Source organism: Martes martes, assembly GCF_963455335.1.
Source record: "Martes martes genome assembly, chromosome: 5".
Lineage (NCBI taxonomy): Eukaryota > Metazoa > Chordata > Mammalia > Carnivora > Mustelidae > Martes > Martes martes.
The window spans coordinates 17,388,125-17,412,316 of NC_137892.1; the positions used below are offsets into that span (position 1 = coordinate 17,388,125).

Sequence of the window (24,192 nt, forward strand, 5' to 3'; positions counted from 1 at the left end):
GGTCTATAAAGCAGAGTACTGCCAAGGGGAGCATCAGAATACTATTTCCAAATCAAGCCTGGAGCCATGGGTAAATGGAGCTCCACAGAATCAATAGTGCAGGGCAGGAAATCTGGAATTGGCCAGCAGTTGTTTTGCTTACAACTGGTGAAATAAAGCTTGGTTTTTTTTTGGGGGGGGGGGGTTTCCAGAAGCCAAGAGCCTCCTTTGTCATACCAGAGGCTACCCTCTTTGCAGAATTCAGGAGTGATCCAAGAGCCAAGCCCTTTTGAAGTTCTAAGATGTCCCCTCCCAAGGTAGCTCAGTGATCCTGCATGCACAGCCCGCTTGATTTTGCACTGGAAGGCAAGACTCTTCAAGCATGTACGTTTGGTTCTCTTGGTCAATGCAGAGTACGAATGTGGCTCAGGCTCACATACCTCCATTCCTGTTCCAGCTAATCCCCTGGAATGACCCAGTGCTGCTCTTATGTCGCAGCCTGCCCTTCTTGAGTGCAAGAACAGGTATGACACTCCACAGAAAAGGACTGCAAAGTGCCAAAGCAAACTGAGAAAGAAAGCTGGGTCCTTGAGGTAGGGGCCTGCAGAGAGAGCAACACAGCCCACACCTATGGTAAACTCAGGCATATTCTAGCAGCGCCTGCTTCTAGAGGAATCAGGATTCCTGCACTTCAGGTGCCAAAATACTCACTCTGCCCACATATGTCCATGTAAAATACTGGGTTTATTCTGTCCTTTAGGAAGACTAAAGTAGCCTGGCTTGTTTTTCTGCCCCCACCCTAAACTCCCTGTCACCCTGGTTTCTGGGGACTGGGCGCCTGGCACTTCTCTTCCTTGCTCTGCTTCAGTCTCCAGGGTCTGGTTCCTCAGAGCTCAGGAATGCTCACTGCTGAGGGAGCACGGTCAGAGCCTGAGGAACCACAGAGGGCCTGGACTCATCACCAGACCTCGGGGTCACAGAGGCAGAGATGCTGGGACAGGGCTCCGACGGGCCGGGTGACTCTTGTGGGGCTGGGAGCAGGGCTGGATGGCTTTTGCTGCAGTGAGCTGCAACGCTGTCTGGCTTCTCAAAACGCTTGCCGCAAAACTCACAGGGGAAGCGCAGAGTAGCGGCTGTCTCCGCGTGCTTGCGCCGGTGCCAGTTCAGGGAGGCCTTCTGGCGGCAGGTGAACCCGCAGATCTCACACCTGAGCCAGGGACAGCAGAGGGAAGGACAGGGCTTCGGCCCATCGTGACTTCCCCAGGGGCTCCCCCTCCTCCAGCTCTGTCTTGCTGGCTCACCCACAGCCCAACCTTCCCACCCTCCTCCCCCCACACTCACTGCAGGGGTTTCTCTCCAGTGTGGATGCGCCGGTGGATGACGAGGTTGCTGCTGGTGCGGAAAGACCGGGCACAGAACTCACAGATGTAGTCCCGGGTGTCTGCGGGTTCACAGGGGTCACCCCAGCATCTATCCCCAGGCCGTGGCCCCTCCTCAGCCCAGCCCCCCTGCCAACCCTCAGAGGAGTACTGGCCCCATTCAACCAGCTTATGCACGCCCCTCCAGCCCTCAACAGTGCCCCTTGGCTGTCAGCTGCCAATCCGCTCCATTTTCCCTGAACCTGCCTCCCTACCAGCACTGACTACCTGCCCTCTGTGCTTCTCCAGCAGCTCTCACAGACCTGCTGTGGTTTTTCTCCTATACCTCCCAAGTCTCTGAGCAGGCTCTACAGGAGGTATCCTTGCTTCTTGGGGCATTCTTTGGACATCTGTCTCACCACCATGTGTATAACCCCACACGTACCCCTGCAGCCTTCTTCCCCATTACTCCATCACATTCCCCAAATCTCCGGCCCCAGGTCCTCTCCTCAGCCATTACTCGTGCCTTCTACATTGCTTTGCCTTCTACACGTCCAGCACTCCACATTTCTGTTCCCGGACCTGCACTGACCTGGTCTCCCACCCCCCTCAGCCACCACTCCCACGGCATGCCCCATCACTGCACCTCCTTGAAATCACCATTTCAAGCATCCCAGTTCCAGCAAGGGCCTTCTACTCTGTCCTGCTACAATAAGCCTGTATCTGCAGGCTGCCAGTCCAGCAGCCTGTTGCCTTCCCACTGTTCCCCTCCACACTCCTTACCCAGATCCCTTTCTGGGGTGTCTTTGGAGCCTCCTTCGATCACACTATGAATTCACTGGCCATTCTCTCCCTTAGTTGTACCAAGGTAAACACAACCCTTGGCCTGTTCCAGGAATACACAGGTGTGGTATGGGGAGCAGAAACACAACCCACAACCCGTTCGCCTACCCCTCAGCCTTTCCTTTTCATTCACAACCACAAGTCCCAAGGGCCCACCATATGCCTCTGCATTTCGTGACCAGTTCACTCTGCCACTCTAAAGAGTCCAGAAGGCCATTTTCCATACCACCTCCTCTCTCTGCTAGCTCATCAGCAGTGGTCTCATTCTTCAAGTCACCAGGAAGAGAGAACCCGGAGAGAATAAGCACATAGTCCCCTGACCTGATCCATTCCCCAGCTCGCCTCTGCCCATATACGTGACTATTCCTTGCTCCGTCCACTGCAGTCGCCCTCCAGCTGTGCAGAGACCCACTGCTTCTCCCTGACCTTCCCCCCAAGCCCAGACATCAGTAAGCCTTTTCTCTCAGTGGGATCATTTCCACCTCTGTACCCCCAAACTCACAGCCTCCAGCTAAGACCCCATTTCTCTACTTGTCTTCACAGCAACACTCCAGAGAGTAGCCCCTACTCGCTACCTCTACTCCCCCAGCTCCTCCCTGCCTTGAATTCACTTCGTTCTGGCTGTCCTCCCTTGTCACATACCACCTTGTCGTCTAGTCAAAGGTGGCTTTCCACCACCACATCCAGTGGCCTGTCCTCATCTTACTCAGTCTCATAGCACTGGCACAACCCACCCCCTCCCCCACAGAACACTCTCTCCACTTGGGTCCTCAAATACTGCTCTTTTCATCTGCTTCACCAGGCACCTGGGAGCTGCCCTTCCCACCTGCACCGCTCAGAACTCTCTTCTACCTAAGCTCACTCCATGTAGGTACCCTCTACTCTCAACCCCAAAGACCACCCACCTGCTTGTGATGAACATATTTTTCCCCCATCATCTCAGAACTCCAGATTCACATCTTCTGGGATGTCTAAATTAGCATGTCCCAAATAAAATGTCCCTTTCCTAAAGCCTGCCTCTCCCTTATTTCCAGGAAATCTCATCACCTCAGCCCAGCTGCTCAGGCTGGAATCCTTCAAGTCAGCCTTGACGCCCTCCCGCCAATCCACCTGTGGCCAGTCTGTCCTTCTCACAGTGGCCTCTGGGCTCTACCTTCACACTCCCATCAGCCTCTAGCCACATCCCCCCAACAACCCAACTGGACCTGCTGTCACTGTGCGCTGCGTGTTCCTACAGTCCCATTTCTCCACATGGCAGTCACTTTGCTCCTCTTAAAGTCAGTTGTGTCCTTCTGCCATACACGACCTATCTCGTTTGGCCAGAAGCCAAGCCATGCTGATGGTAGCCTTGGAGACCCCCACCACCTGTCTGACCTCTTTTCCTTCCTTTCTAACTTCCTGGCTTCCTCTCCCTTCCTGAAACACGCCACACAGTAGCCAGGTCAGGGCCTTCCCAGTGCTGCCCAGACATGGACAAGCCTCCATTTCTCCCTTCACTTAGGTCTTTGCTCAAAGCATCTTCCCTTTCTAACAGAGAGACTCCTCCCTTGTGCTCTCCTTCCCCTTACGGGCTTTTACATCTCTTTATACCCCTCTTATCACTAGAGTGGACATCTTATGAAGTAAGGATTTCCTTCTTTGTTCACTTTTGTATCTCAGCACCTAGAACAATCTCAGGCAGGCGGGTGCTCACCACACAGAGAACTGAGTATGAGAGTCATCCCATGGAGGGGTGATGGGACATGCAGAAAGGAGGTGATGGGCCCCACAGGGAAGTGAAGGGACCCATAGGGGCAGGGGACAGCACCTACAGGAGGGAAATGAGGAGTCATTTCTACCACTCACCACTGTGCAGTTTAACATGCTCCTTCAAGTGTTTCTTAAAGTTGAAGGACTTCCCACAGGCTGGCTCTGGGCAGGAAAAGGACTTTTGGTGGATGTGCTGGTATTTCTTGTGGTGCTAGGAAAAGAAACAGGTAATGTCAGGGAGGCCACCAGAGCTGGCCCAGCAGGCAGGCTCCTCTGCCCGCCCCCTTTCCTCAATAGTTCTGTCACCACCAGCTCCCATCATCCTGGCCAGTCCTCATCCGACTGTGAGCACCCCATCCCATCCTGACACCAAATTCTGCCCTCATCCTATCCTGTCCTTGACTTGCATTATCTCACATTTCTGCCACAACCTTCCTTACAAAGCCCAGTTCTCTGAACAAAGGGCCATTCTGGTGACGCTCTTGGTTCCCTAATCATGAAGTTGCTGTCTGCTGGGAATGAGAACACAATCTAGGTAGGTATGACTACCTTTTTCAATATCAATGTACAACAATATTACCCAGACTGCCTACTTTATTAATAGCTCATCACGGGTATATATTATATGACGTTTTCCTAAATCTGCTTTGGAAACATACATACACACACACACATGCATATTCTCAACCTGGAACACTTTAAGGGTAGTCTGTTCTTTAACTCCCTGAGTATGTCTGGGAAATTGTTCTCCTGTCTGACCGAATTTTACATCCTGGTTCCGTAAACTGCTGCTTGAGGCTGCTTCAGTCTTCTTCATTAACAGGCTCCTGTGTTTGACTAGCCCCACTAAAGTCCTTATCCCAGAGCTTTCCTACCACGGCGGGATGACGTACCCATTTCCTCTCCCAATTCCCATCCACCATCGCTTCGCCATCCCTCTGGTCTGGGCTCTCCCTCAGCTTCAGGACGTCATCTGGGAGGGCTCTGGGTTAAGTGTGGGTCTGTGTGGCCCTTTCCTCTTTGTTCTCAAACCTTTCCTGCAATTAGGCTGCATCTTCTGGTCCTCTGGCACTAGAACTACCCACTCCAGCCAGCAGGGCCCAGTGGCTGAGTGCGGACTTTGGAACCCCAGCGCGACCACGCACTAGCTTTTGGTGTGCCTCAGTTACCTCACCTGTAGGAGGAACAATCTTGGCACCTACTCCCTAGGGATGTTTTGGAGACCAAAAGACTTGATCCACATGAACTGCTTAGAAAGATGCCAGCACTCCAAGAGCCTGAGGAACGCCACTGTCATCCCCATGTGACCCCTGGAGGGCCCACACAACCAGCAGTGGCGAGGAGCAGCTGTGCACCTGACGCTTGGTTTTCTTCCTTATCTACAGCTGTCTGGTTTAGTGATTAACTCTAGGTGAGCTCTGCAGATCCAACCCTTCTCTTCCTATCTCCAAATCCACCTACACCCCGAGCTTCTTTGCTTCAGCTTCTCCTTCACCTCCGCATTTCCTTAAGCCCTTCTCATACACCTCTGAGGCCACATAGAGCCCAGTCTGTGACACTCATGTCCTCACATTCAAATACTGCCGGTTGGAGAAGATCCTTCCACAGCCAGGGAAGTCACAAGGCAGCAGCTCTCTTTTGGCAGCTTTCCTGGGGGGGAAGGATAGGCAGGAGCATAAGGACTCCCACAGGCTCTCCTCAGCCCCCTCTTCTCACTCCCCTCCCCAACGCCCCCTCCCCAAGGCCTACCTAATTCTCTTGGGGCCGATCTGTGTCGTGTCCTCCTCCCAGGCCAAGGTCAGAGTAGACTGGGCCTGACTCCCAGGGCTATGGGCAGCAAAGAGGGAGCAGAGGGCCTCGAGGGTGGGCCATGTCCCAAGATGCCCCTGCCCTCTGTCTCAGCCATCAGGTTACCTGGCCAGGGGCTCAGTGTGCTGGGCTGCTTGAGGGGTCCCTCTGAGTTCCGGCTGTACCCCAACTTCCGTAGGCAGAAGAGCTCCAGAACCCGATGAGGATGTTGATGAGGATGGTACAGCAAGAGGATTGAGGGGAGCTGCTGGGGCCGGGGGTGACTCCCCGTCCTTAAGTGCATGGGTGACAGGGGAAGGAAGTACTCTGGGGGCATCTGGATCACTGCTGAAAAGAGAAGGAAAAGGAGAGCATTATCTCCCCGGGCTCTCAGCTAGCCTTCAATCCAACCCCAGCCCCTAAATTGCCAAGATCCCAATCTCAGAACAACGCTACCCATACCCTAGGATCTATGTTCACACCTACTTTCATCTTCCATTCTCCACTAAGCCTACCTTCACCCCCTTTCCCCAATTCAGAGCCTCCAATTCTTTCTGCCTTTCTTTCTTATTGGTGGGGAACCACCAATAAGCCTTTCCCTTGAGTCTGGAAAGCCTGGGATCCCTGACCAGCTGTTCCCTCCCTGCTGCTCTCTTCAACATCTTTCCACAGCCCCAACTTGCTCATCTGGGGAGGAGCTGTAGGTCCATGGGCTGGCATCACTGAGCATCTCCTCTTCATCCTCATCTTCCTCCTCCCCGTCTTCTCCTGGGGTTGGGAAGGTCTCCAGTAGGGGTCCCACTTCCCTGCTGGACCAAGAAAGGGAAGCCTCAGGCTCTGCTCTCTCAGCTGCGATTTTCACCCAAGTCTATACTTTCCCTCCCACCCTCAACCTCACCTGGGCAACTTGGCCTCCGGAGTCCTCTCGTCATGCTCAGATTCCAAACCTGTTGGCAAAGTAGGGTCAAAGGGGAAGGAACTCTGGGCTGGGGGGATGAAGATGCATACATTTCTAAGGTCTGAAGTGGTGGGAGGACTCTTGGGAAGGAGGAGGAGGGTGCAGAGGCTACAGGGATCGGAACGGGTATTTTCTTTAGAGATGATACATTCACATGGTTCAAAAAATGAAAGTATAAAAAGGTACACTTTGAAAAATCTCTTTTCTGATACTGTCCCCCAATCACCTAGTTCTTCCCACAGAAAACCTGGTTTCCTACATGCCCTTCCAGAAAAATTGTATATGCATTCATAATATATATATATTCATTCTCCTCTTATTTTTCCACCAATGGTAACACAACATAAATCTTATTCTGTATTTTGCTTTTTATACCTAAAAATATATTTGAGGATATACTTCCTTGTCAGCATAGTTTTCGCACTGAGAAAGGATCATTTTTAGAAAATGGGGCTCTAGGCCACAGAGGTGGGAACCATTCTCCCTCGCTTTTCTTCGTAACTCTTCTGAAGCCTACCTGCAGGCTCCTGCCCGCTCCTGGCCTCCAGGCACCAGCTTCTCCGGGCAGTATTTGGACAGGAAACTGGCTTGGGCTCCTCTGGAGATATGGAGCCTGAAGAGGGGCCCCAGGAGAAGGTGTGGCCTGCAGAGCACTCCCACACAAGCCCCCCATCTTGGCCCCCGGGCCCCCGAAGCCCCGGCACCAGGCTGCACTCTCGGCTGTGGGCATGAGACAGGAGCACCAGATACTGCAGACCCTTGGGAGGCAAAGGCTCAGGACCTGAAGTGGTGAAGGCAACAGTCAGGACAAGCTAGGAAGCGTCCCACTCTCACCCTGGGACACGCCCTCACAGCCCTGTCCCCCAACGCCCTGGGCAAGGCCAGTCCCTAGTTCTGTTTACCATTCTTCGGAGCCCAGAACCCCCAAGGTCCTGAGACGTTGCTGTCTTCTCCGCAGGCTGCCCCCATCAAAGTACCCTGGGCTCCCCCAACTCCCCCACCTTTTCCCAAACTCACCCAGGGTCCCCTCTGCTCCAGTCCTTCCTAAGGCTGTTTCTGGGTCACATCACTGCCTGTTGCCCCCTCCCCTCCCTGGCTCCAGACCCCCTACCTCTAGTGATCTTCTCCCTACCTGCACAGAGCACACAGCCTGAAGAAGTGTACCTGCGAGGGGAAGGGGGCGTGGGGGGGGGTGGAGAAGACAGGCAGTTTAGGGAGGGATCCCGGCCAGCACGTGCCCTCAGCTCTCAGCACGCACACACTTTCGGGCGCCCTATTCGCTGGGGACCAAGAGGAGGGCAAGGGACCCACAGAAGCCGCCAATCGCACAGGCTGTTTGGCCGAACCGAGGCCCGTGCAGGCGGGGAGGAGCAGAGGGCCGGCACCGGACCCGGGGAGGGGACTGGGCGGGGCAACCCGGGCGCCCTCCCCCGCAGCCCCGCGCCGGCCCCTAACCGGTCCAACAGGAACTTAGCGAGCTGCGAGTGCAGGGAGAAGCCCAGCCGCTCCTTGAGGAGGCACCACTGCTCCATGTGGCCGCCCAGGCGGATGCGGCACTTGCTGCGGCGCGCGTCCAGCTGCCGCCGCTTCTCCTGCCGCCTGCGGGACGCGTCCACCGGGGAGGAAGCCATGGGCACCGGGACCTACCGGGCGGAGGAGACGCGCGTGTGGGCGGGCCCGAGGCCCCGGCTCCGCCCGCCGCGGGGGCCGCAGTTGGCTCGTCGGCGACCTGGGAGCCGGACCGAGTCATTCCGGCGGCGTCCGCGGCCTCGGCGCCCTCACCGCCCCGGCTGACGTTACGGCGCGTGTAAGGCGGCGCCGGGCGGCGGGAGGCAGCGAGACGGGGTCGAGGCCGAACAATGGCCGGACCCGAGACGCCGAAGCGCTGGCACGGGGCTGGACAAGGGCGTGAGACTCACGGAGGATTTTCAACTTGGGCTGCTCGGGGGGCAGGGGACAGTTTCCCCCCGAGGAGAGCACGGGCCTTTACTGGCGGGCGGGGGGCGGGGAGCTGGCGCCGCCGGGGGGCGCTCTTCGTGGCGGGGCGACCGTGGCTGGGGCCGGGTCTGGACGGCGCCCCCACCCTGGCTCGGGCCGCCCCACTTAACGCTCACTGTGCGTAGGACACGCCGATTCCGAAGGCAGCGACCAGGCCACCGAGAGCGCCAGCCGCGGTCCACCCCAACCTGGCCTTACCTGCGAGCCCCCACCCGCCCTCAGCCCGACTGCGCCTGCGCCTCCCCCGCCTCGCGCGCAAGCCCGGAGAGCCGCGGGAGGACGAGGGCCCACCTCGCGCGCACCGCCGCCGTTTCTCTTTTAAGAGGAACCCGTCCCCCTCCGCGTCGGTGGCTGCAGCCCGGAACAGGGGCCGGGGCGGCTGGGAGGGGACTAGCCGAGTCCGCGGCGTGCGCCTGCGCATTGGCCACGGGGCGCACTGCCTGCCGGGAGGCGTAGTTCCCTCAGGGATTGCTCCGGCTCTCAGCTGAGCTGCGGGGAAGCCGTGTGGAGGTGGCTTCTGTCGCGAGTCCCTGCGCTTGGTGGGGGAAATGTATAGAGCCAGGCCCTGCCCCGGAGTGCCAGCCCCAGCCCCTCCAGCCTGCTCAGGGATGTTGCCTCCACAGCTGTTCCTGTTTTGTATCTCACCAACAATTTCTCCCTCTCAATTGCCACCAACATGCAAACACGTGCCGCCGAATCAGCCACCTTGAAAACCACCTAGACGTCTCTCTAGAACCCAAGGGCCCATCCAGCTACGGACCCCTCCCTCTGGGGCATCAAAAGTCCTCTGAAAAGTTGCCCAGATTCTCTGTGGACTCTTCTTCACTTCCCATTCTCTCTTCAGATGACTCCAGGGGAGATTTCCTCCCCATCAAGCCGTTGGAATGGTTCTTCTCAAAGTCACTTGGGGCGGCCTCTCCACCTTCAGAGCAACATCTGACAATGCAGATGTTTCCCTCCATACTCCTCTACCCCAAACCCCAATGGCTTCTGGGACATCACACTTTTCCTGGTTTTCTACCTTCCTCATTCGCTCCTCCTTTCCTTTGTTGGACCTCCACCACTGTACCACCAAATACTCTGTCCCCATGGATTGGAACCAAGATCAAATATTCTCTTGGATCTTTTCTTGAGTGATCTACTTGTCCCATGGATTTTTTTTTTCTTCTAAGTTTTTATTTAACTCGCAGTTAGTTAACATACAGAGTAAGACCGGTTTCAGGTGTGGGATTTAGTGATTTCTCACATATAACACACAGTGCTCATCACAACCTGTGCCCTGCTTCATACCCATCACTTATTTCACCCATCTCCCACACCCAACTACCCTCGAGCAACCCTTAGTTGGTTCTGTATAGTTAAGAGTTAGCTTTCTGGCGCCTGGGTGGCTCTGGTCATGATCTCAGGGTCCTAGGATTGAGCCCCCACCCTGACCTGCCCTCACCCCACTTGCTTGTGTGTGCTTTCTCTCTCAAATAAAGAAGTAACTTTAAAAACAAAACAAAAAAAAAAGAGTCTGTTTTTCCTCCTTTTTTTCTTCTACCTACCTGTTAGGCTTCTTAAATTCCACATATGAGTAAAATCATGTGGTATTTATCGTTCTCTGATTCAGTTCACTTAGCATAATATACTTTAGCTCCATCCTGTTGCTGCAAATGGCAAGATTTCATTCTTTTTGATGGCTGAGTGATAGAAGTATATATATGAATATACGTATATCACATCTTCTTTATCCATTTTATCCATTCGTTAGCTGATAAAATGAACATTTGTTCTCTTTCCATAATTTGACTATTGTGGACATTGCTGCTATAAACATCGGGGTGCATGTACCCCTTCAAATCAGTATTTTTGTATCCCTTGAGTAAATACCCAGTAGTGCTATTGCTGGATCATAGGGTATTACCATTTTTACTGTTGGAGGAACTTCCATACTGTTTTCCAGGATTACTGCACCAGTTTGCATTCCCACCAACAGTGAAAGAAGCTCCCTTTTCTCCACATCCTCACCAACATCTGTTGTTCCCTCTGTTAATTTTAGCCATCATGGCACTGTGAGGTGGTATCTCATCATAATTTTGATTTGTAGTTCCCTGATGATGAATGATGTTGAGCATCTTTTCATGTGTCTATTAGCCATCCGGATGTTTTCTTTGGAAAAATGTCTTTTCATGTCTTCCACCTATTATTTAACTGGATTATTTGTTTTTTGGGGGATGTTTAGTTTAATAAGTTCTTCATATATTTTGGACAGTAACCCTTTATCAAATATATCATTTGCAATTATCTTTTCCCATCCCATAGGCTGCCTTTTAGTTTTGTTGCTTGTTTCTTCCACTGTGCAGCAGCTTTTTATTGATAAAGTCCCAATGGTTCATTTTTGCTTTTGTTTCTCTTGCCTCTGGAGATGTGTCTATTAAGAACTTGCTACTGCCTAGGTCAAAGGAAGTGTTCCCAGTGTTTTGTTTTGTTTTGTTTTTTTTTTAATTTCTTTTCAGCGTAACAGAATTCATTGTTTATGCACCACACCCAGTGCTCCATGCAATCCGTGCCCTCCCTAATACCCATCACCTGGCTCCCCCAACCTCCCATCCCCCGCCCCTTCAAAACCCTCAGATTGTTTTTCAGAGTCCATAGTCTCTCATGGTTCATCTCCCCCTCCAATTTCCTTCAACTCCCTTCTCCTCTCCATCTCCCCATGTCTTCCATGTTATTTGTTATGCTCCACAAATAAGTGAAACCATATGATAATTGACTCTCTCTGCTTGACTTACTTCACTCAGCATAATCTCTTCCAGTCCTATCAATGTTGATACAAAAGTTGGGTATTCATCCTTTCTGATGGAGGCATAATACTCCATAGTGTATATGGACCACATCTTCCTTATCCATTCATCCCTTGAAGGGCATCTTGGTTCTTTCCACTGTTTGGCGACCGTGGCCATGGCTGCTATAAACATTGGGGTACAGATGGCCCTTCTTTTCACTACATCTGTATCTTTGGGGTAAATACCCAGTAGTGCAATTGCAGGGTCATAGGGAAGCTCTATTTTTAATTTCTTGAGGAATCTCCACACTGTTCTCCAAAGTGGCTGCACCAACTTGCATTCCCACCAACAGTGTAAGAGGGTTCCCCTTTCTCCACATCCTCTCCAACACACGTTGTTTCCTGTCTTGCTAATTTTGGCCATTCTAACTGGTGTAAATTGATATCTCAATGTGATTTTAATTTGAATTTCCCTGATGGCTAGTGTGACAGTGTTCTTCTCTAGGATTCTGAGGGTTTTCTGTCTCACATTTAGGTCTTCCATCCATTTTGAGCTTATTTTTGTGTATAGTGTAAAAAAGTGGTCCAGTTTCATTCTTCTGCATGTGGCTGTCCAATTTTCCCAGCACCATTTGTTGAAGAGACTGTCTTTTTTCCATCAGATATCCTTTCCTACTTTGTCAAAGATTAGTTGATCATATAGTTTTGGGTCCATTTCTCAGCTGTCTATTCTCTTCAATTGATCAATGTGTCCATTTTGTAGCCAGTACCATTCTGTCTTGAGACTACATTTTTGTAATATAGCTTGAATTCAGAATCCTCATGCATCCAGCTTTGGTTTCCTTTTTTGAGATTGCTTTGTTATTTGGGGTCTTTTGTGGTTCCATACAAATTTTAGGATTGTTTGTTCTAGCTATGTGAAAAATGCTCCTGGTATTTTGAAAGGGATTGCCTTAAATGCATAGATTGCTTTGGGTAGTATAGACATTTTAGTTTAGTTTAGTTAGGTTTCTAGATATGCAATTAGCCATTATTAGCTTTTGATGTAGTGTTCAATGATTCATTAGTGCTCATCACCTAGTGCTCATCACATCACATGCCCTCTTAAATGCCATCACTCAGTTACCCCATCCCCTTACCCGCCTCCCCTCTGAAACCCTCAGTTTTATTTCCTGGAGTCAAGAGTCTCTCATGGTTTGTCTCACTTGCTGATTTCTCCCCATTCAGATTTCCCTCCCTTCCTCTATGATCCTCTGTGCTATTTCCTATATTCCACATATGGCTGAAACTATGATAATTCTCTTTCTCTGCTTGACTTATTTCACTTAACGTAATCCCTTCCAGTTCCATCCATGTCGATGCAAATGATGGGTATTCACCCTTTCTGATGGCTGAGTAATATTCCATTGCATATATGAACCACATCTTCTTTATCCTTACATCTGTTGAAGAACATCTGGGCTCCTTCCACCGTTTGGCTATTATGGACATTGCTGCTATGAACATTGGGGTGCATGTGCCCCTTCTTTTTCTACATCTGTATCTTTGGGCTAAATACCCAGTAGTGCAGTTGCTGGGTCATTGGTTAGCTCTATTTTTAAAGTCTTGAGGAACACCCATACTGTTTTCCAGAGTGGCTGCACCAGCTTGCAGCCACTCTTACCACCAACAGTGTAAGAGGGTTCCCCTTTCTACACAGCCTCACCAACATTTGTTGTTCTTTGTCTTGTTAATTTTAGCCATTTTGACTGGTATAAGTTGGTGTCTCATTGTGGTTTTGATTTGGATTTTCATGATGACAAGTGATGTGGAGTATTTTTTCATGTGTCTGTTAGCCATTTATATGTCTTCTTTGGAGAAATGCCTATTCATGTCTTCTGCCCATTTCTGGACTGGATCCTTTGTTTTGTGGGTATTGAGTTTGATCATTTCTTTATACATCTTGGATATCAGCCCTTTATCTGTAACATCATTTGCAAATATCTTCTCCCATTCCATGGGTTGCCTCTTAGTTTTTTTGATGTTTCCTTTGTTGTGCAAAAGCTTTTTATTTTGGTGAAGTCCCAAAAGTTCATTTTTGCTCTTTTAGGATGGAATATTATACATAGTTCTGTTAAATCTTTCCACAGAGTCCCTGTGTTTATAGTGGGGGATGGGGGTGGGAAATGGCACCTGCCAGCTCCCTTGTTTTCAGAGAAGTTCTGTAACATGCTCCAAAATCATTACAAATAGGTCTGTCTCCCATTTGCCCCCTGGCATTGTGTGAACTGCCATTTTCCTGTTGCCTTCCATGTGGACTGCTGTCTCTTGAAGGGATGCAACCCAGCTACCACTCACACTCCTGGGCGACCCTGTGGTGAGTCAGCATATTTTTAAAGCTCCAGGCTCCAAGTTGAACTGTTTTTACAAACTCATGGATTTCAGTCCCTCTGGTTTTTAAAGCCAAATGTTATTTGGTTTAGTATTACCCCTGTGAGCTCAGGATGAGAAAGACCATTTCTCTGCCTTCTCCATGTGTGTCCTCCTTGGGGCAGTCTCCCTCCACTTTTCTGACCTTCCTAACCTATGAGATGCAGCTTCTTCACAGTATTTAGTGGTGGAGTTTGTTCTGTCAGTCTTTGGATCACTTCCTACTTTATTGACTTGGATACTGATTTAGTTTTAAACACGGGATGTGCTGAGCTCAGGGTCCTCCTACTGGGTCATATTCCTGATTTGTAACTCTGTGTGAAAACATATGTAGCCCTGCCTCAAATGTTTTTCCCCAGAGTACTCTCTTCTTTGTGATGATTATGTATCCTAAGTTGCTGTCCTTGGATACAATTCGAGTCCTTGGGCTTGAATAAAAGTCTCTTTCTTATTTTTTTTTTAAAGTTTTATTTATTTGTCAGAGAGAGAGAGAGCACAAGCAGGGGGAGCAACGGGCAGAGGGAGAAGCAGGTTCCCTGCTGAGCAAGGAGCCCGATGTCGGACTGGACTCAAGGACCCTGTGATCATAACCTGAGCCAAAGGCAGATGCTTAACCAACTGAGCCACCCAGGTATCCCTCATCCTTTTTTTTTTTTTTTTTTTTTTTTTTTTTTTTAAGAAATCCTACAAGGTTTGTTCATTTTGTGTTGACAACAGTGAGTCCCAACTGTATCCAGAATTCAACTCTCTCTCACTGCTTGGCTTGCTGCCACCCAGTTTAGTCAAGGGGCCTTGTGGTAGCCTGTCAGTTGCTCTCTCTGCTTCACCCTTGCACTCTAGTGTCTACTCTCCACACAACAGCCAGGACATCCTGGGACAGCAGATCATACCTTACCACACCTCAGCTCAAAGCTGTCCTCTTCACTCCATGTCTTGCACAGACTGGCATCAGTCCCCCTCACTCAGTTTCAACCATACTATTTTTGGGCTTTCCTTGTTGGCCTTTGTATTTGCTCTTCCCTCTTCCTGAAGCCCTCTGTCCCCAGATACTTTACCTGGTTGCTCCCTGACTCTCTACAAATTTCTGCTCAAAAGGCACTTCCTGAGAGGTCTTCCTCTTCACCCACCTCTCTCTACCTTTCTTTCTCTGCTTTATTTTTTGTCACAATACTTACCACTCCCAACATATAATAATTTTGTTTCTACTGGAATATAAGCTTCTTAAGAACAGATACTTTGTTTACTTCTCTGCTGCCTCCAGGGTCTTAGGCATGGCAGAGTGAAGGCAGACCAAGCAAGCTAAGGAAAGGCAGCTAGCTCACTGGGGCACATGGGAGAGCCTGAAGTGGGGTCAAGCTGGCCAAAAGGTCACGAAGGCCAAGTAAGCTACCAGAGAACTTGAATATTATCACAAACAGTATAGAAAACACCATCTCCAGATGCTCATGTCCTCCCTTCAGTCAGGGGCACAATGTCGTAAGAAACGATTATCCAAAAGTTGTAAATAGACAACATAGATAAATAGTGACAAACATTCTCTCTGACTCAACTTTACTCAGGCTCCTCTTGTCATTGGCCTGACTCCCTGAACTCAGGAAATTTCTAGTAGAAGCTTCTGTGTAACTGTCAATCTTTCTTGTGGAAACTAAACTCCTAGAAGCTTCTGCGTAGCTGTTAGTCTTAACTTTTAGAAACAAGCTAACAAACTACTGGAACAGAAAAAGAAACATTTGAGGGAGAGCCTGCCCAGATGAATCAGAAAGTGCCAGGAACGATCAACAGCGACTTCAGCCTCATGATATTGTTAAAATCCCTTTCTGAATATTCATCAGGCACCCTAAAGGAGCCCGAGTTTCCTCCTTTGGGGAAACACAGCTTTGGAAATTACTCCCTGTCATCTCCTTATTCATACAAATAAAGATAGCCTTGTAAGGCAACTCCACCTGGTATAATCTCTGTCTGTAACTCACTGGGGAGCAGGCGCACTTTGGTTCAGTAACTCTTTGAGCCCTTTTTTCAAGGAGGCCTCAACCTTGGGCTTCCACGTTCATCCTTGCAGAGTCTATTTTTTTTTTTTTTTAAGGTAAAGTGGTATTTACCCCAAAGATACAGGCGTAGTAAAAAGACATCGAAGCCTTCGGTTTAGGTCATAATCCCAGGATCCAGGGATCCAGTCCAGGGATCAGGTCCAGGGATCGGGCCCTGGATCCGGCTCCCTGCTCCCTGCTCTCTCCTCCCTTCTTGGCAGGGAGCCTGCCTCTCCCTCTGCTTCTACCCCCTGCTCATGCTCTCTCTCACGCTCTCTCCCTCTTTCAAACAAATAAGTAAAATCTTAAAATAAATAAAATACAAAACCTCTTTCTACAAATAGTAGAATAATGAACAAATTAGGAGTTGTAGTAAAACAGCACAAGGGGCAGAAGAAATCAGAGAAGCACATCATAGTTTAACTCTTTACTGTAACACCTGAGGTTGTCAAAAAGTAAAGCCTCTCAATCTTAGAAAATACAGGTAGTCCTTCATCACGCATCTCTGTGTTTTTACTTCCTATTTTATTTTTGTTTTTAATTTATGTTAGTTAACACATAATGTAATATTGGTTTCAGGAGTAAAATTCAGTGATCCATCACTTCCTATTCTTGAGGTTAGATTCTAGAACCTAAAAATATTCAAATTAGTATTATATCTAGTTATCTACTGCCAGAAACATCTTTTGTTATGTTGTCCACAGCAGCTGATGCTACTGAAACCTCTTTGATTAGACTCCAGTCATACCCCCTCAACTGCTTAGGTACGGGACCCTAACAGACAAATCCTAGGAGAAGTAATACAGCCACTACCCAAACTGAGATTGAATCATATGCTCATTGTCACACATCTCCAGGCTGTATGCTCACAGAGTACTTCAGGGAAAAACATCCATTATTTGCTGGGTACTAAAATACTGGGCAGTTTGCTCTTTTACACTATGGCTTCCCCAGCAGTTTTGAAGTTGGACCCCAGATCGTTGACAGAATTTTGCTGGAATTGGATCTGGGGCTACAGAGATTCCTCTCCACAGCCGACTGTTCCATGCCTGGTTGTTCCAGGCTTGGCGCCACCGGGTCTGACTATTCCAGGAACAGTTGTTCCAAGATTGGCTTTTCCAGGTCTAGTTGCTCCAATGTGGGTTATACCAGGCCTGGCTGCTCCATGCTGGAAGGTTTCCAAAAGCCTTCATCAGGAATCCCTGGGAATAGGCATAGAAGCCTACGTATTCTATAATTGTTGAGCTATTCTGAGTCACACTGTTGCTATTCATTGGCCAGTTGTTTTCCTGCTGCCTCTTACATTTCATTCTCTGGTTCTGGAAACAGGTCTTCACCTGCTTATAGCAAAAGTTCAGAAAGTTAGAAAGTTCTCGCATCTGCTGGAAACTGAGGTATTTCTGTCTCTGAGATCTGTCACTGAGTACATATAGCTGGGTCCGAGAGAATATGGTTCTGGTCTTCTGTTTCTTGCTCTGGACTGTATCTTCCTTCTTCACTGTGCTCTCCTCTACGGAAGTGGGTAGAAGTTTTACTCTAGGGCTGGTGAAAAAATCAAGATGTCCCGAATAGGCAGATCCATGGAGGAGGAAAGAGGAGAGAGGGTCTCCATCTGGGTGTCTCTGTAGATCATATTTGCAAGGATGCATAATTTTCTTCAGGCCCATAAGTCTCAGGCATCGAAGAGTCCCTAGAATTGGGTGGTTCAGGATGAGGTGGGCACTGGGGCTGAGCTGTATCCACACTTACTGCAAGGCCATTGTGATGCAAAAGGTAGCTGCCAAGTTGTCCAGACTGGGTAGGGAACAGTTTCCTGGGGCCACAGAGCCTTAGTTTGCCCAGAGCTATGGAGTCTAATTTTAATAATCCTAATAATAATAATAATAACAGATGGATAATTTTAATAATCCTGATAGTTTATCCAGAATCCTTCCCCCTTGATATCTAATTGCTCTCCATATCTAATCAAATTCCTCATCCCCCAGCATCCTCCAGGTGGTATCTCATGACTGGCCTGCCTTTAGCAGATATCCTGTTAGCAAGAATCTCCCTACTCTCTCTTCTCAATCATTTTTCATCCACTGACTCTTATCCCACTCCTTAACTACAAATTCTGGCTTGTCCTTGCTGTATTTAGAATTGAGCCCAGTTCTATATGAGATTTCATATTCCCTACTACAGCAGTTTCTGAATAAAATCTGTTTTTACTACTTAACTACTGTCCAGCTCTTGTCCTCTTGCATGCTAGGTGTCCTAAGAGTGGAGTACTTAGCCTTGTGTAGCAGACCTTTTGGGGATTAACTGATTCCATGGGCACCTTTGATTAACTTGGCTATTTTATAATTTTGCAGATATAGAGGTTAACTTGGAGAAAAGTGATAGCAATACAAAACGGCTTCTGTTTGAGAGCAAGGCCAGAGATTCCTACTTAAGCAATACAAATAAAATTTGTCAAGAGATGCCCCTGAATTCTCTCTGGTAAAAAACAAACAAACAAAAACAACAACAACAAAACCCAAAAAACCCAAACCCAAGTAGAAATCACAACTTTAAGCACCATAGTTTATTACTGATCCTTGGGATCTTAACCTCCCTTCCATCTATTAGCAGTCTTTTTTCAACATTCCTTTGATTGACTCATTATTAAAAAAAAAAAAACACAATTGTTCAAAATTCCCTTTGAATTGGTCTTAGCATCATTTGTGTCCCTCATTAATGAAATGAATAAAATCTTGTCATGTGTGGATCGTATATTGCAAGAGAGTCATGTGTTTTACTTTTCAAAATTGCTTTTGCAAATGTCACCTCAGCAGGCCTTACTGATCATCCCAGTCTAAAGATACAACTTGATACTTCACTGCCCTACTTTTGTTCCCACAGCCCGTGTATTCATTGTGCAGATTGTTTCCCTCACTAGCAGTCAGTTTTCTGGGGCGGGGGCTTCTGAGTTTGTTCATTGCTGTATTTTCATTGGAGCCTCAATACTCAGTGAATGAATGAACGAACGAGTGAGGGTCTGGAGCAGAGGAGCTGGGCCTTCCCACTGGTTGCAAAAACACACCAGCTGTTTTTGCACTCTTTTGTTAACCGTCCCCCTAAATTCTTTTCCGGCTAGGCCTGACTTTTGACTTCCATGTCTGTCTCCGCATTGTCCAGTTTTAGCAAGATTCCTGCTGGATCAGGTTAGCCAGAATCTCCCAACCTTGATATCTGATCATCCTGGATATCAAATGAGGGTTCCTCATCCTCCACCACCCCCCAAGGTGGTATCTTACCACCCTGTCCGGCCGTTTGAGATAGAATTTCCCCCTCACCTTTGATGATGTTTTCTCTTACTAATCTTCCATCCACTGACCCCCGCATCTGGGCTCCTTAGCTACAAAATTTCACTTTTCTTTGTTGTCTTCCGAATGGAGTCCAATCTCTCCCCCCACCCCCAATGCAAGACCCCACTGCAGTGGTCCCTACACCTACCCTGACAGCTGCCCTTAGATAGTCTTCCTTACTGTACTTTAACAAGTGTCGTGAATGAATATTCTTTTTTCTTTAATAGTTAGCATAATCGTTTTCTTTAGCACTGTTTCCCCGTTATCTCCAACCACGAGTGTGAGACTTAGCAAAGGACAAGCGGATCTTGAAGGACAGCTGGGCAGGGACAGGAAGGCAGAAATACCGAATCACAGTGAAAACTCGCCCTTGCTCTGTGGCGAGTATATTTCCACGTGCTCTCCCTGGATTAACTGGCCGGGATTTCACCAGCGAGGGAAAGGGACGAGCGGCGGAGCCAGTGTCTGGACGCAGCAGCTGGCCGTGTCCTGCAGGAGCCGAGATTTCTCCTTGCCTTTGCGGCTGCGCCTTCGCTGGGTCCGACGCCTGCGCAGAGGTCGCCAACCCTTTTGGTTTTAGTTTTCCAAGGGGTTTGGGTCCGACGCCTGCGCAGTGGTCGCCAACCCGTTTAGTTTTCCAAGGGGTTTGGGTCCGACGCCTGCGCAGTGGTCGCCAACCCTTTTGGTTTTCCAAGGGGTTTGCGCTTGCCTCTCTTTTGGCTAGTTCGATTCCCTGCGCGGGAGACCAAGGTTGGACGGTTCCGGGTGCATCACAGACCCCGCACTCTTCGGAATTCTAGGCGAGCCGCAGGCGGGAGAGCGAGAGTCAGTCCGCGCGGCGGGGTAGGGGCGGGGCGGGGCGGGGCGGGGCGGGGCGGGGCGGCGTGGCTACCCTCACAGGAAGCGGGTTCCACACAGCCAGGTTTCGTGCCGGGTGTCAGGATGGCCGAGTGGTCTAAGGCGCCAGACTCAAGGTGCTCACCTTCCCTGCGGGTGTTCTGGTCTCTGAATAGAGGCGTGGGTTCGAATCCCACTTCTGACACATACCCTTTTTCCTTCCCCTAAAGGACTCCAGAATCATCCAGTGGCTGCTGACGCTTTCTTTTTTCTTTTCGTTTCATTTCATTTCATTTCATTTTTTTTTTTTTCTCAGAGGGCAGTCATTCTCAGAATATCATGCCGCCGCAGCCCTCCGTTACCTCCCTTTCCAGATCTGCGGTGGCGGAGGGACTGCTACTAGGAGAAGGAGGAGGTTCAGACACCTAAAATTTAGCCAGTAGTGTTCACGCCCCCGATTTGTGTCATACAGCGTATATTTAGTCTAGCTTACCAGAAGAGGCGCAGGCAGGTCTTCCCTGGTGGTCTAGTGGTTAGGATTCGGCGCTCTCACCGCCGCGGCCCGGGTTCGATTCCCGGTCAGGGAATGAGCTTTTTTCTTTTTTTTTTTTCTTTCCACTGCAAAACCTCTAGCTATATCGGGTAACTTTCACTTTTGGCAAAAAGTAAAGATCAGAGGACGGTACTACGGTTAGTGAGCGCTGGCGGTGTGTCTGGCATTGTCGCATACCCCGACGCAGGCAGCACCAAATGATGCGAAAAGATATCCCTGGGGTTAAGAAGTCTCTCCGGGTGTCCAAAAGACATTTAGAACGGGACCTGTCACCTAGAGGGGGCTTGGCTTCTCACAACGACTCAGACAGTTGTTACTGGAAAGCAGTCTGGTCATTCTCCCCCATCCAACATCTACCTTTTTATTCTGAAGATATGTTGAATAGTTAAAATACTGATAAAATACTGACACAACAAACACCGGTGTTCTCTCTACCTAGATACGACATTGGTTAATATTTTTGCCGAATTTCTCTCTCTTTCTTTCTTATACTTGCATCCCCAGCTTGGCACCCATGTGAAAGTTGCAGACGTCATTAGGCTATTCAACATTAACATATCATCATGTGCCAATTCATATTCAAATTTCTCCCAATTGTTCCCAAAATATCGTTTGTATCTTCCCCCATCTTCAAAACGAATTGGAAGGAAGCCAAACACATATAAAAACAAAGGAAAAAGAAATTTGAAAGGACAAACATCTAAATGTAACTTATGATTTTTTATGATTTTCTATAAGTGGTACGATTATGAAAAGTCTTAATTTTCTTTGTTATGATGTTATGCATATGCTAATTTTTCTACCATGGGTATATAAAATTTATTAGCAGATGAATCATTTTATTTGAAAAACTCACATTTTACAAAAAAATCAGCTCAAAATGAATTACATATTTAAATATTACATATAAGACTATAAAAATTTTAGGAGAAAATCGTCAGGACTTAGGGCTTAGTGAAGAGCTCTTAGATAACAACAAAAGTATAATCCATAAATGAAAACATCATTAAATCAGACCTTGTAAAAATTAAAAATTTATTCTGCAGAAGACCTCATTAAGAGGATGATAAGACAAGGTATAGATAGAAAAAATATTTGTAAACCACATATCTGAAAAAGGACTCATACATAGGATACATAGAGAACTCTCAAAACAGTGGTAAAAAAGTAAAACAATCCAATTAAAAAAATGAGCCAAAGACATGAAAAGACATTAATGTATATTTTATTGAAGTACAAATTAAAATCACAATGAGATACCACCACTCTCTTTGCAGAATGGCTAAAATAAAAAGTAGTAAATCCTAGTGAGGATGAAGAGAAACTGGATCACTTACTCATTGCTGGTCAGAAGGTAAATGGTACTGCCACTCTGGAAGGAGTCAGGCAGTTTTTTTACAATATTAAACATGTATTTACATTACAACTCAACAATTACATTCTTAGGCATTTATCTCAGGATTGATAGAGAAACAGAGAAATGAAAAACTTACATTCACAAAAAAAAAACCTTTACACAAATGTTCATAGCATATTTATTTGTAACAACCAAAACCAGGAACAGCTGAAATGCCAGTCAGTGGGTGAATGGTTAAACAAACTGTAGAATAGGATTCCATAGACTAACACCATAGAATACCATAGAATGCTACTTAGCAAAAACAACACATGAATTATTGATATAGGCAACAGCCTGGATAGAGAGCTCAGGTAATTATGCAGAGTGAAAGAATCAGTCTCAATCTCAGAAGGTCAGGTACTTTTATAACATTGGTGGGAGTAGAGAGTCCCTGCCCAGACAAGTGCTGGGAGGAGAGAACTTCGGAGGAAGAGATGAGACACTGACTCACGCTCTTCAGGGTTATTAGGAAGACAGCTTCCCGTATCTCCATCTCTGCTGACTCTTTCTGACCTCAGAAGCCCTCTTCTGAAGCACTTAATGGACTGGTTAAAATAGGAAAGACAGGAAAAGTACTCATCTGTCTGAATGATGGGCTGGAAACTGGCTCGAAGGAGGCTTTGTCATCTTCCCTGGACCTTCCTTTTTCCTTCCCTCATTCCTTCATTCACAGTTAAAGACTGATGGAGGAAATCATCAACAAAGTGCCAGGCTCTGTGTTACCTTAAATGTCTGTTGGAACAAGAGGCAATTGAATGAAGAAAGGAGAGAAGAAGCAAAGAAAAGAGACTGGGAGGAAGGGAAAAGGAAGGAAACAGACAGGGAAGGAGGAAGCGAGGGGGAGGGAGGGGGAAAATGGCCAAATGGACATGCAGAGTCAATTAAAGAGTAGACACATAATAGTGTTTATTGAATCACTGAAAAGAATAAGAAAAAGCCCCTACCTTCAAGACCTTCTTATTTGCATAAGTAAATAGCTGTACTGAAAAACAACTCAACCACTCAATCCATCCTTCATTCAAATCTCTTCATTTAATTACTCTGAAATCTGCCTGAATACCTGTGGAGCACAGGGACTCTCTTCCAGGAGGTTGCACTACAGTTGCTCCATCTCTGACCAGGCTTCTAGTGCCCCCCTGGAATTCCCGGAACAGAAGGAACTCAGCAGGCAAGGTCCTCCTTCCCCATCTCAGGGCTCCTTCCTCAGGCCCAGGCACCAGAGTACCTCTGATTCTCCATCAGCTTGGTTTGGGTGGATGTGGGTGGCGAGAAGAGGGTGTGGTGGGTGATTACATGGATCTCTGGGGTGAGCAGGGGTAGCGTTGTGGGCTTGGTGTGGATGTAAGTCTACATTACTTGAGGTAATTATCATGTATTTTGTGTTGAATAGAGAGATGGTGGGTAGACGCAGCCGCCTGTCTGTGTGAAGGTGTGTATGTGCATCTCTGGAACCAGTGTGGAGGTGAATATATGGGCTTATGTCTCATAGCCTATGCCTTTCTTTAATCTCTTAGTCGGTATATGGGTAATGCAACATACACTGTATATGGGTAATGCAACATTCCCAACATACATGTGTGGGAAGTGGCCACTGAATTCTGCTGTGTGTACCCAGAGCTCCAGAAATCATCCCCTAGTCCACAGAGAACTATAGGCAAAGGAGGAGAGTCTCTCACCCACTGCCCCTCCCTTTTATCACATAGCATGCAGGTATATTATATTTAAAATTGATACACAAAGATAAAAAGGTGAAAACTACATAATTTGTTTATTGTCTCTTGGACAAAATTATTTATTTATCTTTAAAGGTTTTATCTATTTATTTGACAGAAAAAGAATGCACAAGTAGAGGGAGCAGCAGGCAGAGGGAGAAACAGGCTCCTTGCTGAGCGGGGAGCCCGTGGTGAGGCTCAGTTTCCAAGCCTGGAGGATCATGACCTGAGCTGAAGTCGAACGCTTACCTACTGAGCCACACAGGCGACCCCAAACAATGTAGTTTAGACTGACACTCACAAAACATTGCAACAATACTGTTCAGTTTTGAAATCAATCTGAAGGGTCACGATGTACCAGTTATTTTATTTTATTAATTTAATTAACTATTTAATTTGTCTCATCCAGAAACACTCTCACAGACACACTCATAATGTTTTCTTTAAATTGAGATATAATTGACATATAACATTGTATTAGTTTCAGCT

General features: G+C 48.0%; 1 protein-coding gene across 10 annotated transcripts; it reads right to left on the reverse strand.

Moving 5' to 3' along the window:
- Positions 1–356: 356 nt before the first annotated feature.
- ZNF692 (zinc finger protein 692) lies at positions 357–10,158 on the reverse strand. Of its 10 annotated transcripts, none has more exons than XM_080803481.1 (12): positions 8,965–10,158; positions 8,131–8,318; positions 7,808–7,839; positions 7,193–7,456; positions 6,616–6,664; positions 6,401–6,523; positions 5,844–6,062; positions 5,679–5,756; positions 5,501–5,579; positions 4,026–4,140; positions 1,321–1,420; positions 357–1,186 (listed from the first exon to the last, which is right to left on the reverse strand). In XM_080803481.1, exons 2-12 carry the CDS (start codon positions 8,304–8,306, stop codon positions 883–885), a joined length of 1,539 nt encoding a protein of 512 aa, XP_080659607.1. In that variant the 5' UTR covers positions 8,307–8,318; positions 8,965–10,158; the 3' UTR covers positions 357–882. The 10 variants fall into 10 exon arrangements, with proteins under 10 accessions (XP_080659607.1, XP_080659605.1, XP_080659606.1 ...); XM_080803479.1 differs by having other exon boundaries at positions 5,844–6,065; XM_080803480.1 differs by having other exon boundaries at positions 6,401–6,526.
- Between the last annotated feature and the right edge of the window lie 14,034 nt (positions 10,159–24,192).